The following is a 16,869-nucleotide window of genomic DNA, read 5'->3' on the forward strand; positions in this document are numbered from 1 at the left end:
TGTCGTAAGCGAACCGGGCATTTTTTTCAGCATTTATTCACCTCGATACAAAGAAGTCATCCGGATCGGACGATATTCGAAACTGCTTTCCTTACAGATACGACAAATGGTGCACAAAAATATTTATTTCTTGTCTTCAGCACAAGTCTGCATAAAGGTGAAGTTCCCAAAGACTGGAAAATGGCAAAGGTCTTGACAACCTACAAATCCGGCGATAAGTACTCTGTAGCAAATTATAGGCCCATTTCTCTGGTGTGCACCACCAGGGAGGTTATTGAACACTTCATTTTTTTCTTAAACACGTGAGCTCATTTTTTGGAGAGCGACAACTTTTTTCACGAGCAGCCAGCATGGTTTTTAGGCGTGGCCTATCAACGGTCACGCAAATTATTCATATCACCAATAAATTGTTCGCGACGCTGGACAAAGGTGGGCAAATAGACATAATTGTTTTTTGATTTCCAGAAAGCGTTTGACCGTTTGTCCCATTTGAATTTAATGACAAAACTTAGGAGCCTCTTAAATAATAACCAAATTGTAATGTGGCTTGACTCTTACCTTTCTAACTGTCATTAATATGTACAAATAGCTAAATCAGAGTCTCATACAGAATCAGTGATTTCTGGGGTTCCCCAAGGCTCGGTCCTTGGGCCCCTTCTTTTTCTTATATATCTCGGTGACCTGGCGATCAACTCCCCTATACTCAGCCTTTTTTTTTTTCTGCAGACAACTGCACTGGCTATTACACCCTCGAAACAATCGAGGATCAAGCGACACTAAACAGCTACCTAATGGCTATTACTAACTGGTGCCATGTGTGGGAGACAACTGAATACCTCAATATGCACTCTCAAATTACAATTACACGTAAAAAAAATCCACTTTTCCTTGGATGGAATGTCAACAGTAACCAAATCACCCTTATTAACCAGTTAAATACTTGGGTACAATTATTGATTACACATTAAGTTGGAACTCCCATATTAAAAATATTGTCTCTGCAGCATCAAAACGACTAGGGTTGCTCAGGCATCACTTGAAAACACTGCAACAGTAAAACAAAATTAGTTGCATACACGTCCCTCGTATACCCATTACTTGAGTACGCAGATGTAGTATGGAATCTACACACCAAAACAGAAGCTAACTGCATAGAACGTATAAAAAAAAAATAGCTTCGCTTTATTTACAATGCTTACGATAAACAGGTGTCCATATCTTAACTTCATCTGCGGTCCAGTCTTTGCACAGTTGAAACATGGCAAAAGTTGCAATGCCTAAATATGCTACTAAGTATCATTAAGTCAAGTAAAACCAGATTTCCAGGCATAAATGCAATTTAACATGTCACGACCCACCCGGAAGAAACACAGCAAGGCTATTTTAGTACCTCAATGCAGAACAAATGCATACAAAGGTTCCTTTTTCCCAAGGACTATTGTTGAATGGAACGGGCTGCCAAATGAGGCAACGCTGGAATCTTTTTCACCAGCCATTGTTCCTTTCTTGTGATTGCTGTGCATTCTTTGTTGTTCTTTAGAAAGTGTCCATATGCTAGTAAGTTGATTGCTCATTGTATTAGTCTTGTTGGTGTTAGTGTATCTCATTGTTCTTTCGACGTCACAACAATTATGTTTACCAAAAACAACTAATAATGCAATGTACCCACTCCTGCCTTGGCAGACAAAAGGTTACTGGCAGTATTGAATCAATAATAATAAAATAAATTGTCCACAAGGAGGCACTGCGTGTCAGTTTGAAGCTCCAGCGCTGGTTCCCCACTGGCACATCGGGCAACCGTAACGGGCTAATCTAGAAGTTACTACTGAAACAGAAAGATGCCTTTCTCCATAGTGCGTTTTCTCAAGGCATGCCAAATCTGTTTTGTATTCTTATAGAGTTATTGGATTTAATGTCACAAGCAACATGAGAGATGCTTTAGTGGACAACTAAATTTGGCCACCTGTGCCACAGTCTCAAACCAGTCCATGAAAAAAAGCCACTTCCGACAGCCATCACGGGTGGAACAGGAGACGTATAAGGACAACAGAGCAGGTGAATGCCTGCATAAAAGCACTGGGGCGCACACTATCAGCTCCACAACGTGAATTTCAAAGCTAAAGAACCACGAGTGGTTCTTTAGATTTAGAAGTTCATGCTCAGCAAGCAGGATGCCAAACCAGTCAACATAGCCGAGATATTTTTGACGAAGACTATACGTGCATTCCTTCACTATTAAATTCTCAGGCTGCCATAACACACAATGGTTTACTATGCTTTATCGAATTTGTTAACTGCCTCTGCGATTTGAAAACTTACCTCAAAAAACGTAGCTTGTTCTTTGGGAGCACTGCAAGTGTGCCATAGTCGACTAAAAGCACCTGCATAAAGACCATAGCTTTTCTGTGAGAACCTAAAGGCATTTTGTGCAAGTCGGTTAAAGGAGAGTTAACAGTGACACTTACATACAACAAACCCACTAGAAATCAACAATGGTTGGCATTTGTTGTAATTGTGGGCTTTAGAGAATGTTAATGCAAGCGAACAGCTCCTTCCACAGGCAAGCTAGAAGAGGGCTTATTATGAATGCAGAATTCTCTATTTCAACTCCAACTTCTCCTACAGAAATTCAGCTTTAAAGGGGGCACAGTGCAAGAAAGTACAGTATTTTCTCGCTAAAACGAAGTGAGCGGGACAGAGAAAAAAATTTGTTATAAGCGGTAATTCGATATAAGTGACCACTCGAGAAAAGCGAAAGCAGTCGAGCTTTAATTGCGCCACAACTGCAAGGAAGTCAAAATATAATGTATTCAGTGAAGCAAAACTTTATTCAGGTGCAGCAAATGCAGTGAGCTTTGGCTGTTTCAAATTCTTACCGGGTGCGAGCAACACCTGCTCTAATTTGACTAAGCATTGCACGAGGCTGTGGTCATCACCCATGTATTCAACCTTATTTCATAGTAGGCGTAAGTACTCCAGCGTCTGCACCATAGTTGGCACCTCACGCCCTACGTCCTCTACGTCCTCATCGGGGCCACCAACAGTGTCAGTTATCTCGGCATCCATCGCTGGGGAAACCTCAGGAGCAGCAGCGTCAGCCAACGTGAATGTCTCGAAGTCGCCCTCTACCTCTTGGCCAGCAATTTTATGAGCAGTCTTGTATAGATCACTGCAAGTCCAGTCATCATCAGGCTGGTCATCGGCGGGAAAAGCCGGCATGCACAAAGTTGGTGACCTACAAAGGCGCAAATTAAATGTTCAGTAAATGGATCGCACCAAGAAAATCTATGTTGTACCTGTTGCTGGCGTCATGCGCTGTGAGCATACACTGCAAAAGAGCCTTGCGGTGCAGCTTCCGAGTGGTTTCAATGATGCCCTGATCCATCAGATGCAGTACTGCGGTTGTGTTTGCAGGCGAAAATTCCACAGCAATCACCTTGAGCTTGTCGATCTTTCCATGGCTCGGACAATTGTCAATTATGAAAAGCACTTGCCGATTCCTTGCATCTAACCATCTAGCAGCAGGCGCACATAGTCTTCAAAAATAGCAGCAGTCATCCATGCTCGCTTGTTACTTCTGTAGATTCATTCCTTAGGAATAGTTGCACTTCAGAAGCACCGCAGCTTCTCCACCTTCCCCAGCATCAAAAAGGGAAGCTTGTCCTCGCCTGTTGCATTGGCACCAAACACACTCCTTGCTCTGCTTTCCTCCAGATGAGGAACCGCCAGCGGTAGTGAATGTGCGATTTGGTAGCATCTTGTAGAAAAATGCAGCCTCATCTAGTTGCAGATGTCATTGTTTTCATAGTTTTCAAGTAGAGCTTGGAGCCGATGTTAGCCATATGTCTAGAGTCATGGTTCACGGCTGCGCTTTCGCCAGCGATTGACTACGAGGTCAAGTTGTGTCGTTTCTTGAACCGCACAAGCCAGCCATTGCTGCACTTGAAATCTTTATGGCCCATTTGGAGGGCGAGAGGTTCGGCTTTTGCAGTGTGCAGGTCCATGTATAAGGAGATTTGCACTCCTGGCATTCTTCTGCCACTACAGAAGTGCACCTTCCACTTCAGGGTATTTCAAACCACGATTCCTCTTTCTCTTTGCTGACAAGCTCTTTTCAAAGCCATCCAGCACAGCTTTCTTGTTTTTCAATACAGTTGATAAAGTAGACGGCAGTATGCAGAATTCCTTAACAATGTCAGTTTTCTGTTGGCCGCCCTTTTCCACTTTTATCAGCAGAACTTTCTGTTCCAAAGTCAAACACTTTCGCCCGGTGACTGACGGAGCCATTTATCACTGTAGACAACAAAAGCACACGCGAGGCACACGTAACGAAGCACTCCGAATAATACACAATCACATGGCCTGCAGTACACGCCAAACGCACGCGCCATCGGCGCCAAAGTGACTGAACGCAGGGAGTAACGCAGATAGCAGAAGCTTCAAAATGTTGTAAGGGCATCTTGCATTCCTCGTCAATGGGCGCTGGTGATGCCGACAGTTGCAATGGAGGGCTTGGCATCAGCTTCATGTGCAGTGGAAGAAAGGTGATCTTAGTTGTGGAGACCAAAAAGCAGGAACTGTGGAAGGGCACCCGTTCATGGAAGACTGCGCTCGGGAGGGCAGGCCGAAAGAGGGCAGCTTTGGAGGAGCAGCGACGTCGAATCTGGCAGTGAGGAGGCGAGAAGTTGACATGAAGATGAGTGAGAGGAGTGACTGGCATCCAAACAGCTTGCAGACTGGAGAGCGAATGAGGAGAGGAAGGCAGTGGCCACATTTATAGGGAGGGCAGGCAGGTCACAGAAGACTACGAGAGTATCGTGCTGGAAAGCACCGCAGATGCCGTGGCTCGAGTCTGAGGTTGAGTTTGTTGTGCTCAAAAAACAATCAGCCACTCATTGTGGGTATTGCAGTAGGGGCTTTGCATGATCACTCAGCAACTTTTTCCAGAGGTGTGCAGCTGTGAAGTTTGCTAAATTAGAGTTTTTCGGCTCGCCGAAGTCGACGACACTGTGCTAATTCTACAGTTCGAGTGTCGGTATCTGCGCACCGTCACACCCGCGCCATTGACATATGTCTAGGAACAAAATTCAATGACCCTACCACATATTTAGACCATTTGTCTGAAGTTTCATGGCACGAATCGAGCATGACCGACTCTAGAAAACTGCCTGGGAAACACCAGCTTGTGTTGACCCGCCATGTTGACAGCCTGACTCACCGCTGGTGACGCTCGGATTTTTTGCGTTTTCAGCAAGTTATCGGCTGATTTGCTCCATCCAAAGTGCAACAAAGCTAGGGGCGGTGTTTCACTGCGATGCAGGCCAATTATGGCGAGCGGCGAGCAAATTTCTAGACCGGCTTCCCCAAAGTCGTCTTCCCGATTTGTTAACGTAGCTCCTCCTGTGGAACATGGCACTTTTAATTGAAGGGACACTTCTTTTGTGCTTTTCAGCATGTTTCAGTGACAGAAGTTCTCATTAGAGCGGTAAAACTTCGCTCACTGAGCGCCCCTCATGGAATGTTATGGCGCAAGTCTGCCCACAGTCTTTCGGCATTGCAAAGCATCAGGGAAAGTTTTATTTTTGTGTGGATTCTATCCCGGAAGACACCAGCGATACAACGCGACCGAGGTTAACCATGGAATTTGACAGCTTCCATTCGCTCTGCAGTAAAGAGCTGGGAGCAGTCGGCACTCGCTTGATATTAGTTCCTACGCAGTCAACGGTCGCGGGTTTGATACTTTTGTGGCCTGTTCTGTGCCTGCATGAGGCTAATCCGTCGGCGGTAGTAATTTGACACTGCATGCACAAAAGGGTCGCTGCCACTCGGCGGTGGCAATGCCTCCGCTGGCCACTTCACTCTAAGCGGGTCAAACTCTTCATGCGCTTCCGAGTAATGCAGCTTGAAATGAATGCGTTTGGGTGCACTTTTGCGTGCTGGCCTGATTTTAATGAAAATTGTATGGTTGCACGATTGATACATCCTACAATTAGGCAACAACTGGTGAGTGATGGTGGGTTGCTCATCTTCTTGAACACCAATGCAAGCAATGGTTTCGCTTCAATGTTAAAAGAACCTAAAGTGCAAAATTTATTTATATGATGCTAAAGCACATGCAAACTTGTAACCAGAGATATGACAGTGGCCATGGTTCAGCAGCTATATCTCACGTCTCAGGCAGATTCCACAGCTGTAGAACCCCGGACGCAAGTGCCCAGCACAATATCCCTTATCACGATATCACCCATCACAATATCCATCATGTCGAAGTGCAAACATCGCGCATGTGACCTGGACTTCGTGACATTGTCAGCTTATTCTGTGTTCTGAAAATTCACCAGCTTGAAATGTTGCGCCCAGGTGAGCTTTCGATAAACAAATACAATGGTTACGGCATGACTGCGATATGAAGTGCAGACTACAAACGGTGCCCTTCAAGTGTGCCCTCAACTACTGCTATTAATAGCTACCCAAATTAGTTTTCTAGGCCTCAGTAAGCTAATGATGTTTGATAATTGTTCTCTTATTTGCATTACTTGCCTGGGCCAGATAACCAAAATAAACAATACAACCACATGAACGTGCTTTTGCATGCAAGCTACAAACAGTGGTTGTCATTTTCACATTGATTACTGCCGTTTCACCAACAATGGCTACGGCATGACTGCACTTTAACATGCAGATCGCTAATGATGCCTTTCAAGCATGCCCTCGGCTACTGCTATTAATAGCTACTCGAATGAGTATTTTGGGCCTCACTAAGCTAATGATGTTTGATAATTGTTCTCTTATTCGCATTACCTGCCGGAGCCAGATAACCAAAATAAAGAATGCGACCACATGAATGTGCTTTTGCATGCAAGCTGCTAAAAGTGGCAGTCAATGTCGCGTTGAATACTGCTGTTTTTCCTACAATGGCTATAACATGGCTGCGCTTTGAAGTGCAGACACTAAAGGTGCCTTTGAAGCGTGCCCCCCCAAGTGCTTCTATTTCACAAAAGTGCCCATCAAGCTCAACAGTGGTTGACCAAATGAGCTTTCTGGGCCTCACTAAGCTAATAATGTTTGATAATTGTTCTCTTATATGCATTACTTGCCTGAGCCAGATAGCCATAATAAATGCAACCACATAATTATGCTTTAGCATGCAAACTGCCAACAGTGGCTTTGAAATGCAAACTGTTAAAGGTGTCTTTCAAGCGTGCCCCGACTACTGTTATTTCACCACAGGGCCCGTCATGCTCGATGGTGGCTGCCCAATAGAGTATTTTGGTCCTTGTGACATTGGCATTATTCATCTCAACAGGCTAAAAAAACAGTAGGGGCAGCAAAACTACCTGGAAGCAGGCCGCCTAACGGGCATGTCGCTCTCCATTGCTCTTATTTGTTCAAGTGGCTTGATGAAATTAACAATGACTGTGCAGTGGAGTAAACCAAGCCGACGGTGTGTTTCTGTTATTGCTTGACTGCATGTATTGGCCTTTAGGGGCATGTAAAGCTTTACGATGGCTCCAGCACGACTGCTATTGTTTTCCTTTCGACATGCAGGCTGCCAATATCGGCGGTCAATTTCGCCTCGGCTGCTGCTACTTCACCATAGGGCCCATCAACTCGAAAATGGCTGCCCTAGTGAATACTTTGGGCCTCGCTAAGCTAATGATGCTTTATAACTGCTCTCTTATTTGCATTATTTGCCTGAGCCAAATAACTAAAATAAACAATGCAACCAGATGAATGTGCTTTGGCGTGCAGGCTACTAACAGTGGCTGTCAATTTCGCGTTGACTAGTGCTTTTTCGTGTCAAGCTGGACAGTGGCTGCCTGAATGAGCATTGTGGGCTCCACATAGTTATTCAGGGATAATAATTGTATTTGAACATGTTTCCATGCCAGTTCTTATATTGAGCACGATCTGTGCAGGACGTTGCTTTTTCAGAGTTGAGCTCCCATTAAAAGGAATATGTCACCAAACGAACTACTTATTTATTTGAGAGGTTATGGGAGGATGGTTGGCTGCTGTGAACCCACCGGCAAAGTTTTGGCAGCCCTAATAAGGGCTGATATTTCATTAATAAGAAGCTGTTATGCTTCGTCGAGTGGCTCAATGCCGTACAGCTCGCAGTCGGAGTCGCTTTCTTCAGTGTCATCTTCACCCACTTGGATGACGATGGGTTGGGTGTGGTCACTCCCAGACATGTCAAGCCTGAACTCTGCCTCCAGGTCCATCACGCGGTGAATGTTCTTCCTCCCGTCCTTCTTCCACCATCATTAAGTGTTTGATTTTTTCCCTCAAGACGTCTTCGACCGTGGACAGCTTAAGTCTCTGTTGGTCGCAGCGATGCCGTTTTCACCTTTGCCCACACGAGCTCGATAGGATTAAATTCACAGTGGTACGGTGGGAGCCTGAGTACAATGCAAGCCCCCCCACTTTCAACTGCATTATCTACGATGTAGCTCAGAAAGTGTGGCTTTACAGATGATACCAACTTTAACAGATTTCCACCACACTTTTGCTGTAGGTGATGCTTTTGCTTTTGATCCACTCCTGTATTTTTTCCTTCTTCCAAGCTGTTGTCAGCAATTTCTCTTCTCGCCGGGTATGGTAAGGTACATTGTCCAAAACAACGACGCTACCAGCTGGCAACTTCTGCAGAACGTCATTAAACCATCCCTCGTAGCGATTGCCGTCCATTTCTTCATGGTAGTCCCTGTTTTTTGGCCTCCGAATATATCTAAGCAGCTGTCGACGAAGCCATCCTTCGTCGACGAAACAACCTTCTGGAAAAGGCGCTGGCCTTTTCCAGAAGGTTGTTTCAGACTCGTCGACAGGCCATTTGCTCGAGCGTACAGGCGTCTGCGCTTCTGCACCACGCTGTCTGTCCACACGATCGACCGAGTGTGTCCCGCCGTCACCCATGTCTCGTCCAGGAAAAAGATCTTTCGGCCTTCCGCCCGGTAGCGCTCCACATCACAAAGGAAGTGATTCCGCCATTCAGCGATGTCATCCCGGTCGATAAGCAGCGAATTGCAGCTCCTCTTCTCGTGCTTGAATCCGATCTCGACAAGCAGGCGACGCACAGCACACCGATTCAGTGATGGGAGATCCATACGCTTTGAGAACTCGTTAGTTATCTTCTCGACCGTCAGTATCTCGTTGCGGTGAAAGAAATCGTGCACACCTGACCTCAGCGCGCACAACGTGAAGCTGTCATACATCGTCCTCTGTCTTATTTTCTCCGCATTTTGTGAGTGCTTTCACGAGGGCGTCGACAGTTTGGCACCCGAAATATGCGACGCTTTGACCTCCCTCCTCACCTTGAACACTGTGCTTTCACTGACCCGAGCATCTCAGCGACAAACTTGGTCGTGGCCTCCGCGCTGCATTCAGGCTCCCTGTTACGCCAATACGTGTAGCAGTGGAGGATCATGTTGCGTGAATCGCTATTCAGGATATGGCCACTCTTGTTCTTCTTGTCGAGGTTCCTTGGTGGTGTGGACATTTGAGGCGAGACAAGGCTCGTTCGGCAACAAAGTTCAATGTCAGCTCGCTGGGCTCCCCGGCAGAAAACTAGCACGCAATGCCTTACGCGAACTGGCGAGATTGCAGGCTTGCGAAAAAAATTAATAATAATAATAATGACAAGGAAAAAAATTTGTGAGAACAAAACCAAAAAATATAAATTTTATGCTATTTAAAACCACGAGTATTTGTTTAAAATGATAAATGAAGCATTTTTGTACCTTCGTGCCTCGACCGTATTCTCGCCCCAGGTTTGTAATGGTTGTGATAAATGCATTGCTTTATACAAGTACTTTTTCAATAGCAACTGATTCATTTTAAGGTTGGAAAATGAGTAGTAGATACGCCGTGTACATGTGAACAAGCGCAAAAGCTTTGCAGAGCTGCTCTTTCTACTTTTGTCACTTGCAATGAAGCTAAAGCGCAGACGACGGGCAGCATCATAGAAGGCATGGGGTTATTTTTCTGTCGCTATCCGGCATGTGCTGTAGCATACGAGAGCTCTACTAAAACAGTCATCAAAATACAATAGTCTTTATACCGAGAATTACGTGCTTCAGGAGCACGATTTTTTAAGCAGGACTATTTTAGTCACGGAGGAAATCGGCTGTCGCACTTCGGTCATCTGGGTGATGCCTCCCCTTCTTTCCAAAGTTGTACCAGACTACAGTGTGCAAAAAGATGAAAACCCTACCTACATAGTACAATACAAACACTCCATTGAGTTTGGATTTTTTAACGATGTCCTAAATCCACCCTAGATCCCACAGAAGATAAATTTTAGCTTTATACCTAGGCGTCCTGACTTTTTTTTTAAGGCTACTAAATGAAGAGCCCTTACCTGGCAAGTGCTGGGGTCAGGGTCTAGGGCAACCACTAACGCTCGGTGCCAATCTGAGTTGCCTTCGTTGTAGGTATATGACGCTGCACAGGGCATACCCACATACACCAGCTTGTCCTCAATGAGGTATTCAATGGATTCGAGTCCATTGTACACCTGGCCAGGAAACAAAAGAGGAAACTAAATCGTATTCACAGGACCTTGCAACATCAAGTAGGCTGGCAAATAAACTCTTAACAGGATGCAAAAACACACGGGCAGTTACAACTTTCGAGGAAAAAAAAAACTCAAAGATTGGACACTCAGTGTTGCTATTAACAGTTCAATAAATGATGCCTACATTATTGCAGCTTGAGCTATATGCTACAGTGCAGTATTAAAGGGGCCCTGAACCAATTTTTACCGAAGTGGAGAAATTCGTTTGAAGTTAAAATAGGCTATTTTCAGAAATACTTTGCTGCAGAAGTACTTCAATGCATTCAGCAGAAGCGGAGTTATTAGCAATCAAACATGCCCTTTGCAGTGCTTCTGCTCCTTCCTCAATACCTTGCACTGTGAAGGCTACGACAGAGCGGCATGTGCACACAACGCTTCACCTACTGAACGTCAGTATGGCACGCAGTTCAAGTTTAATTTTGCATGTTAACATAGATGTTACTACTTCCGACTTTGGCGCTTACAACATGCCAAACGTAAGCAAAGCATGGTTGTTCTCAATGAGTCGCAGTGCTCTCAGCCAATGGACTCGTTGCAGCATCCCGCAGAGCCACAGTATCTACGTTACGTAGCAGACCGCTACTAGATACAACTGCAATGCGTATACACAGCGTTTGGTTTGTGCCCGACGGGGCTTGAGTGCACACTATATAGTGCAGGCCGGCTTTGTCCTTCACCAGCTTGACTGACAGATAGTAGCCACATCCAATTTGCACATTTTGCTATCGATAATCTACCAAGATGTCTAAACTGGAGCGGCCAGCAGCGAGTGCAACCTGTGCTGGCACAGCACAGTCAAAGCTCCCCATGCCACATTAACCAGCCGAGCAAGGACCAAGGATACCGTGTGCTCAGGATGTGGACTGGTTCAAGTGGGAGGGTGCCATAGAAGCTACCGAACCGTGCCCAATCTATTCTCACAGTTCTTGCTTGGCCAAGCCACACCACAAGCCAAAACCACAACATCATTACGAGACACTGTAGTGGAGGACTCTGGATTAATTTTGACCACCTGGGGTTAACATGCACCCGATGCACGGTACACAGACATTTTTGTATTTAGCCCTTATCGAAACGTCGATGCCATGGCCGAGGTTTGATCCCGCACCCTCAGGCTTAGCAGCACAATGCCAAAGCCACTATGCCACTATGGTGGGTGGCAACAACAGTGGCACCAGTCAGAAGAATATGATCTGATTTGTAGAGGTGGAATCGGTCTTGACAGCCATCTTGTTTATGCGGCTTTGTCTCTCTTGTAATACAAATGTTTTAAATATTATAAAAAATTCATTATATGCGACTCCTGCTACGTCACAAATTGGTGGAGGTGCTGGGTACCCATGAGAAACAATGGAGCTCCACAGTGGTCATCCCCTTGGACTGGACAATATGATGGACGAAACAGGACCCGACATGGCGCGGCCCACATCAACACCTACAAGCCAGATGGTTGTGCTGGCTCAGCGGCGGGATCCAGGAACGTTCTGCAGAACAGACCTCCTCAACGTGGAAGACTGTACGTATGAGCATATAAGTGCCCACAACAAATGCGATCCGACGATTATGGTGGCTAACTTCGTCTTCTACCTACAAGGCACTGTGAAGGTGTGGCATGACAACTACGAGGAAGAGCCTAATGACTGGGACCTAAGCAAACAGAAGCTGAGGGACTCATTCGGCCATCCTGCTGGGGGGAAGAACACCGCTAAAAAAAGAACTAGCGATCTGCGCCTAGACGTCCACAGAATCATACGTCTCTTACATCCAGGACACGCTGGCTCTGTGCCGTAAGGCCGACAGCAATATGGCTAACACAAGGTTGGACATGTACTGAAGGGAATTACTGATGATGCTGTCAACGTGCTCCTGTGCGAAAATTGTGAAACAGTACAGTACATCACAAAAGAGTGTCAATGCTTTAAGCAGGCCAAGAGTGGCCACATTGCAGCGGAGTTTGCACGTCTACCGAACACAGCTGCGACATGCTCTTGCGACAAAGTCTAGCAGTGCCACGACCATCATCATCAGATGACCTGACATAGATTGTGCAGCAAGAACTTGAAGCCATGGCTCTTGCAGCCCTTTTTTCCCGCTCCAGTGAGCCGAACAACTTGCCTACAGCACCATTTATGCAGGCAATAGTCCGCGAAGAATTAGCTAATCTTGAAGTTCATTCTGTATGCGCCGTTGCCGCTTCACAGCTGTCTCATGCTCCAGGTCCATCAACTGGATCATGGTATCCTGCACGCTACCAAAATCCAGACGAGTGGTGAACCGCAGATGATCGGCCAATCTGTTTTGCCTGCCGGCGTATTGGTCACGTTGCTCGCCATTTTAGTAACTATACTGTATCCTCCCCTCTGCAACCACCATTCATCAGCTATAGCCCCGAACAGAGCGAACGTCATTACCAGCTCTCATGGGCACTGCAACAGCCAAACAATGACACTCGTGCTCCTTGGAACAGTCCCTCGTCATTCATATGTCACCAGTCCCGTTTGCCACCAGCTCGTTGACCATAGCTCCTATTGCCCCAGGCTCGTCGCCCACCATCCCCGACGCCTGTTTTCGGAAAACTAAGGATGCAGCCCCCGGAGGTGATGGTGCATTGACGACTCGACCGCAAAACCCTCTGATCACTTTGCCAACCACACAGAATTTGATGCACGGCTTAGTCGATGGCGACAGTGTCCCAGCACTCATTGACACTGGCGTGCATGTATCCGTTATGAGTGTCCAATAGTGCCAGCACCTGAACAAAGTTCGCATCCTCCGCGTGGCATCCTAACGCATCCTTCACGTGGCCGACAGAGGAACGCCTACCGTGCTTGGTATGTGTACCACTCACATTGGCATAGTGGGGCGCATAATGACTGTTTTGTTTGCCGTTTTGGAACAATGCCCTTATGATGTTATACTTGGATTAGACTTTTTTCGTCTCATTCAGCCCTCTTTGATTACATGTCAAGTGTCACTTAGCTTGAACTGCCCCACGGCTGCTATAGTCCACCAGTCACACAACCATGGTTATGCTCTCTTGAAGACATCCGCCCAGCACCTCAAGCCACTATGTACTTGCCATTTGTTGGGCGTGTTGGTAAACTGACTTGGAAAATATATTTAGCACCAGCGAACAAGGACAGAAAGGAGACGACACCACAATAGCGCATTGTGGTGTTGTCTCCCTTCTGTCTTTGTTCGCTGGCGCTAAATATGCTTTCCACTACGTATGTCACTCTACTGTCGTTCCCATCCGTTCCTGATGGCATCTGTGTACCACCGCTGACAAGCTGCTTCAAAGAAACTTGGCTGTTCCCATACCGTACTCAGCGTTATTGGCAATCAAACTTCTCTCTGTAATTTTAACTTCTCAACTCAAATTCTTCCCAGTCATGTCCTTGGGCGACATCTCGCCTGTGAACAATTGCAAGATATTGGCTCTTGACGCCGAAATTCTGCCGCCCTCTAAAGGAACCTACAATGCACTGACTCTCACAGATGAACTTGGCAATATGATTGCACTTGATTTTCTTCCGACAAAAGCTGCTGACTTAGGCCGTCTCCTGCAAACTTACTGCGACATTTTTTACCTTGATGGCCACCCTTTAGGCCAGACATCGCTGGTCACCCATCGTATGTACACTGCAGACGCCAATCCGATACGCCACTGACCATATCGTGTTTCACATGCTGAACAACAAGTGATACCATGAGAAGTCGATAAGATGTTAACTAAAGGCATTATCGATCCATCTCCCAGTCCGTGGGCATTCCCTGATGTGTTCGTCAAGAAAAAGGATGGCAGTTGGTGCTTTTGTACAGATTACAGGCACCTCAACAAACTCACACGCAAGGATGTCTACCCCTAGCCGCATATTGATGATGCTTGGACTGCACGCACGGAGCGAAGTACTCTTCATTTATAGAACTCCGATCAGGCTATTGGCAAACTCGGTAGATGACATGGACCATGAGAAAACTGCCTTCATAGCACCAGATGGGCTCTACCAATTCAAGGTTATGCCGTTCGGCCTTTGTAGTACCCCGGCAACCTTCGAAAGAATGATCGACTCATTTCGTGGCTATAAATGGTCCACATGTCTGTGTTATCTAGACAATGTCATAGTCTTTTCACCAACTTTCATGCATCATCTAACACGTCTATCGGCTATTCTTGTTGTTTTCCCGATGCGCCGGCCTGCAATTGAACTCACCCAAGTGCCCCTCTGGATGTCATTAAATTACCGTTCTTGGCCATCTCGTCAGTGCCGCTGGCGTTCAACCCGACCCTGAGAAGATTCACGCTGTCCAGGAGTTTCCTGTTCCGTCTTCTGCCACAGACGTAAGAGCTTTGTTGGGCTATGCTCGAATTTCCGTCATTTTATCAAGAATTTCGCCAAAACCACTCGCCCACTCTCAAACTTACTTAACGAGGATGTTGCTTTCAGATGGGGCCTTGCCTAAATAAAAGCGTTCTTCGGCCTTTTACACTTGCTGACTACTCCCCATTACAATCCATCTGCTGCCACTGAACTTCCTACGGATGCCAGTGGCCATGGAACTGGGGCTGTACTTGTTCAATGGCAGCGTAATGCAGAGCACATAATTGCCTACGCCCGCCGCCTCCTGTCACCTGCCAAGAGGAATTTTTCTATTACCGAACGCGAGTGCCTCACGTTAGTTTAGGCAGTTGCCAAATTGAACCCCTACTTGTACGGCCATACATTTTCCGTGGTTATCAATCACCATGCCTAGTGCTGGCTCTCCTCACTTAGAGAACCCACTGGACGATTAGGTATATAGGCGCTACAGCTCCAAGAATATTCCTTTCCTGTTTTATACAACTCAGGTCATTTGCACAGGGACACCGACTACCTCTCCCATCATCCTGTCAACCAGCCTGAATATGACGCACATAACACCAACTCTTGCGTCCTGTCCATTTCTGATCTGCACAACATCCACACTGAACAATGGTGTGATGACTCCTTACACGACGTGTTCTCATCGATAATCTCAATTCTATACATTTGGAGCCCATAGTGCATATGTCCGTGCTCCGCAACGACGCCCTTTACCGTCGAAGCTTACGCAATGAAGGATCAGAATTTTTACTCGTTGTACCACGCCATCTCCAGACATGAGTTCTTGAGCAGTTGCATGACGCCCCTACTGCAGGCCACCTCGGCGTTTCGTGTACTTACGACCGTGTATGGTACCACTTCTACTGGCTAGGCCTGTACCACTCTGTGCATCGCTACAGAAAGCCTGCTGTGCTGCCACTGGGTGCCTTCACCCCCATCAATGTGCCCTCAGAACCATTCTTTCGCATCGGTCTCGATTTTCTCGGCCCTTTTCAGGCGCCGAAATCTGGCAATTAGTGGGTCGCTGTTGCGACTGATTTTGTGACCCGGTATGCAATCACACAAGCTTTGCACACAAGCTGTGCAAATAACGTGGCAGATTTCCTTTTACGTGTCATCCTCCATCACGACGCAACCTGGCAGCTCCTCATTGATCGCAGTCGCACCTTCTTGTCCATAGTAATTGAAGACCTATTTCGTTCTTGATCTGCCGAGCACAAACTTTCCAGCGCCTACCACCCGCAGACAAACGGACTGATGGACTGGCTCAATCGCACGTCGAAATGCTGTCTATGTACGTTTATGATGATCACAGTGATTGGGACAGCACGTTACCCTTTGTGACCTTCACCCACAATTCGTCCTATCACGAGACTGCTGGCTTTTCATCCTTTTACTTTCTGTTCTGCCGCCACGCTTCTTTGTCCTTTGACACACTGCTTCCTTCCTCGACGAACACTCCAACTGAATAGGCTCAAAACATCATCACCTGGGCTCACACGGCATGCCAGATTGCCAGCTCTCGGCTGACTAAGTCTCAGGCCACGCAGAAGATCCAGTATGACAGCTGACATTGGGACATTCAATTTCCTCCTGGATTCGTTGTCCTGCTATGGACACCATGTCACCGCGTCGGCATGTCTGAAAAGCTGCTGCCGTGCTACATAGGGCCCTACACGATACTGCGTCAGCTTGGCGATGTCAACTATGACATCACTCCGCTGAACTTGCATGTCCCCACAGACGTTGTGCATGTGTCCCAGCTGAAGCCTTACTTTGCTGCAAGTTCGCATCCCTTATGGCTAGTGCAGAGACAGCGCCTTTAGAGACGGGGGGTTATGTTACGGCGTAATCAGGAGTGGTGCCAGTCAGAAGGGGATTTGACATGTAGAAGTGGAATCAGTCTCTGCAGCCATCTTGTTTATGCAT

The 16,869-nt window shown here is 46.6% G+C and overlaps 1 protein-coding gene across 2 annotated transcripts in view; it reads right to left on the reverse strand.

The window, feature by feature from the left end:
- LOC139051621 (uncharacterized) overlaps positions 1 to 16,869 on the reverse strand; it is a 214,268-nt gene that overhangs the window by 84,981 nt on the left and 112,418 nt on the right. For both annotated transcript variants that reach the window (XM_070528561.1, XM_070528562.1), the window contains exons 9-10: positions 10,361 to 10,516; positions 2,320 to 2,381 (exon numbers count right to left, since the gene is read on the reverse strand). In XM_070528561.1, the coding sequence (XP_070384662.1) occupies positions 2,320 to 2,381; positions 10,361 to 10,516 (218 nt within the window). The remainder of the gene's footprint in view (positions 1 to 2,319; positions 2,382 to 10,360; positions 10,517 to 16,869) is intronic.

Source organism: Dermacentor albipictus, unplaced genomic scaffold (assembly GCF_038994185.2).
Source record: "Dermacentor albipictus isolate Rhodes 1998 colony unplaced genomic scaffold, USDA_Dalb.pri_finalv2 scaffold_13, whole genome shotgun sequence".
NCBI lineage: Eukaryota > Metazoa > Arthropoda > Arachnida > Ixodida > Ixodidae > Dermacentor > Dermacentor albipictus.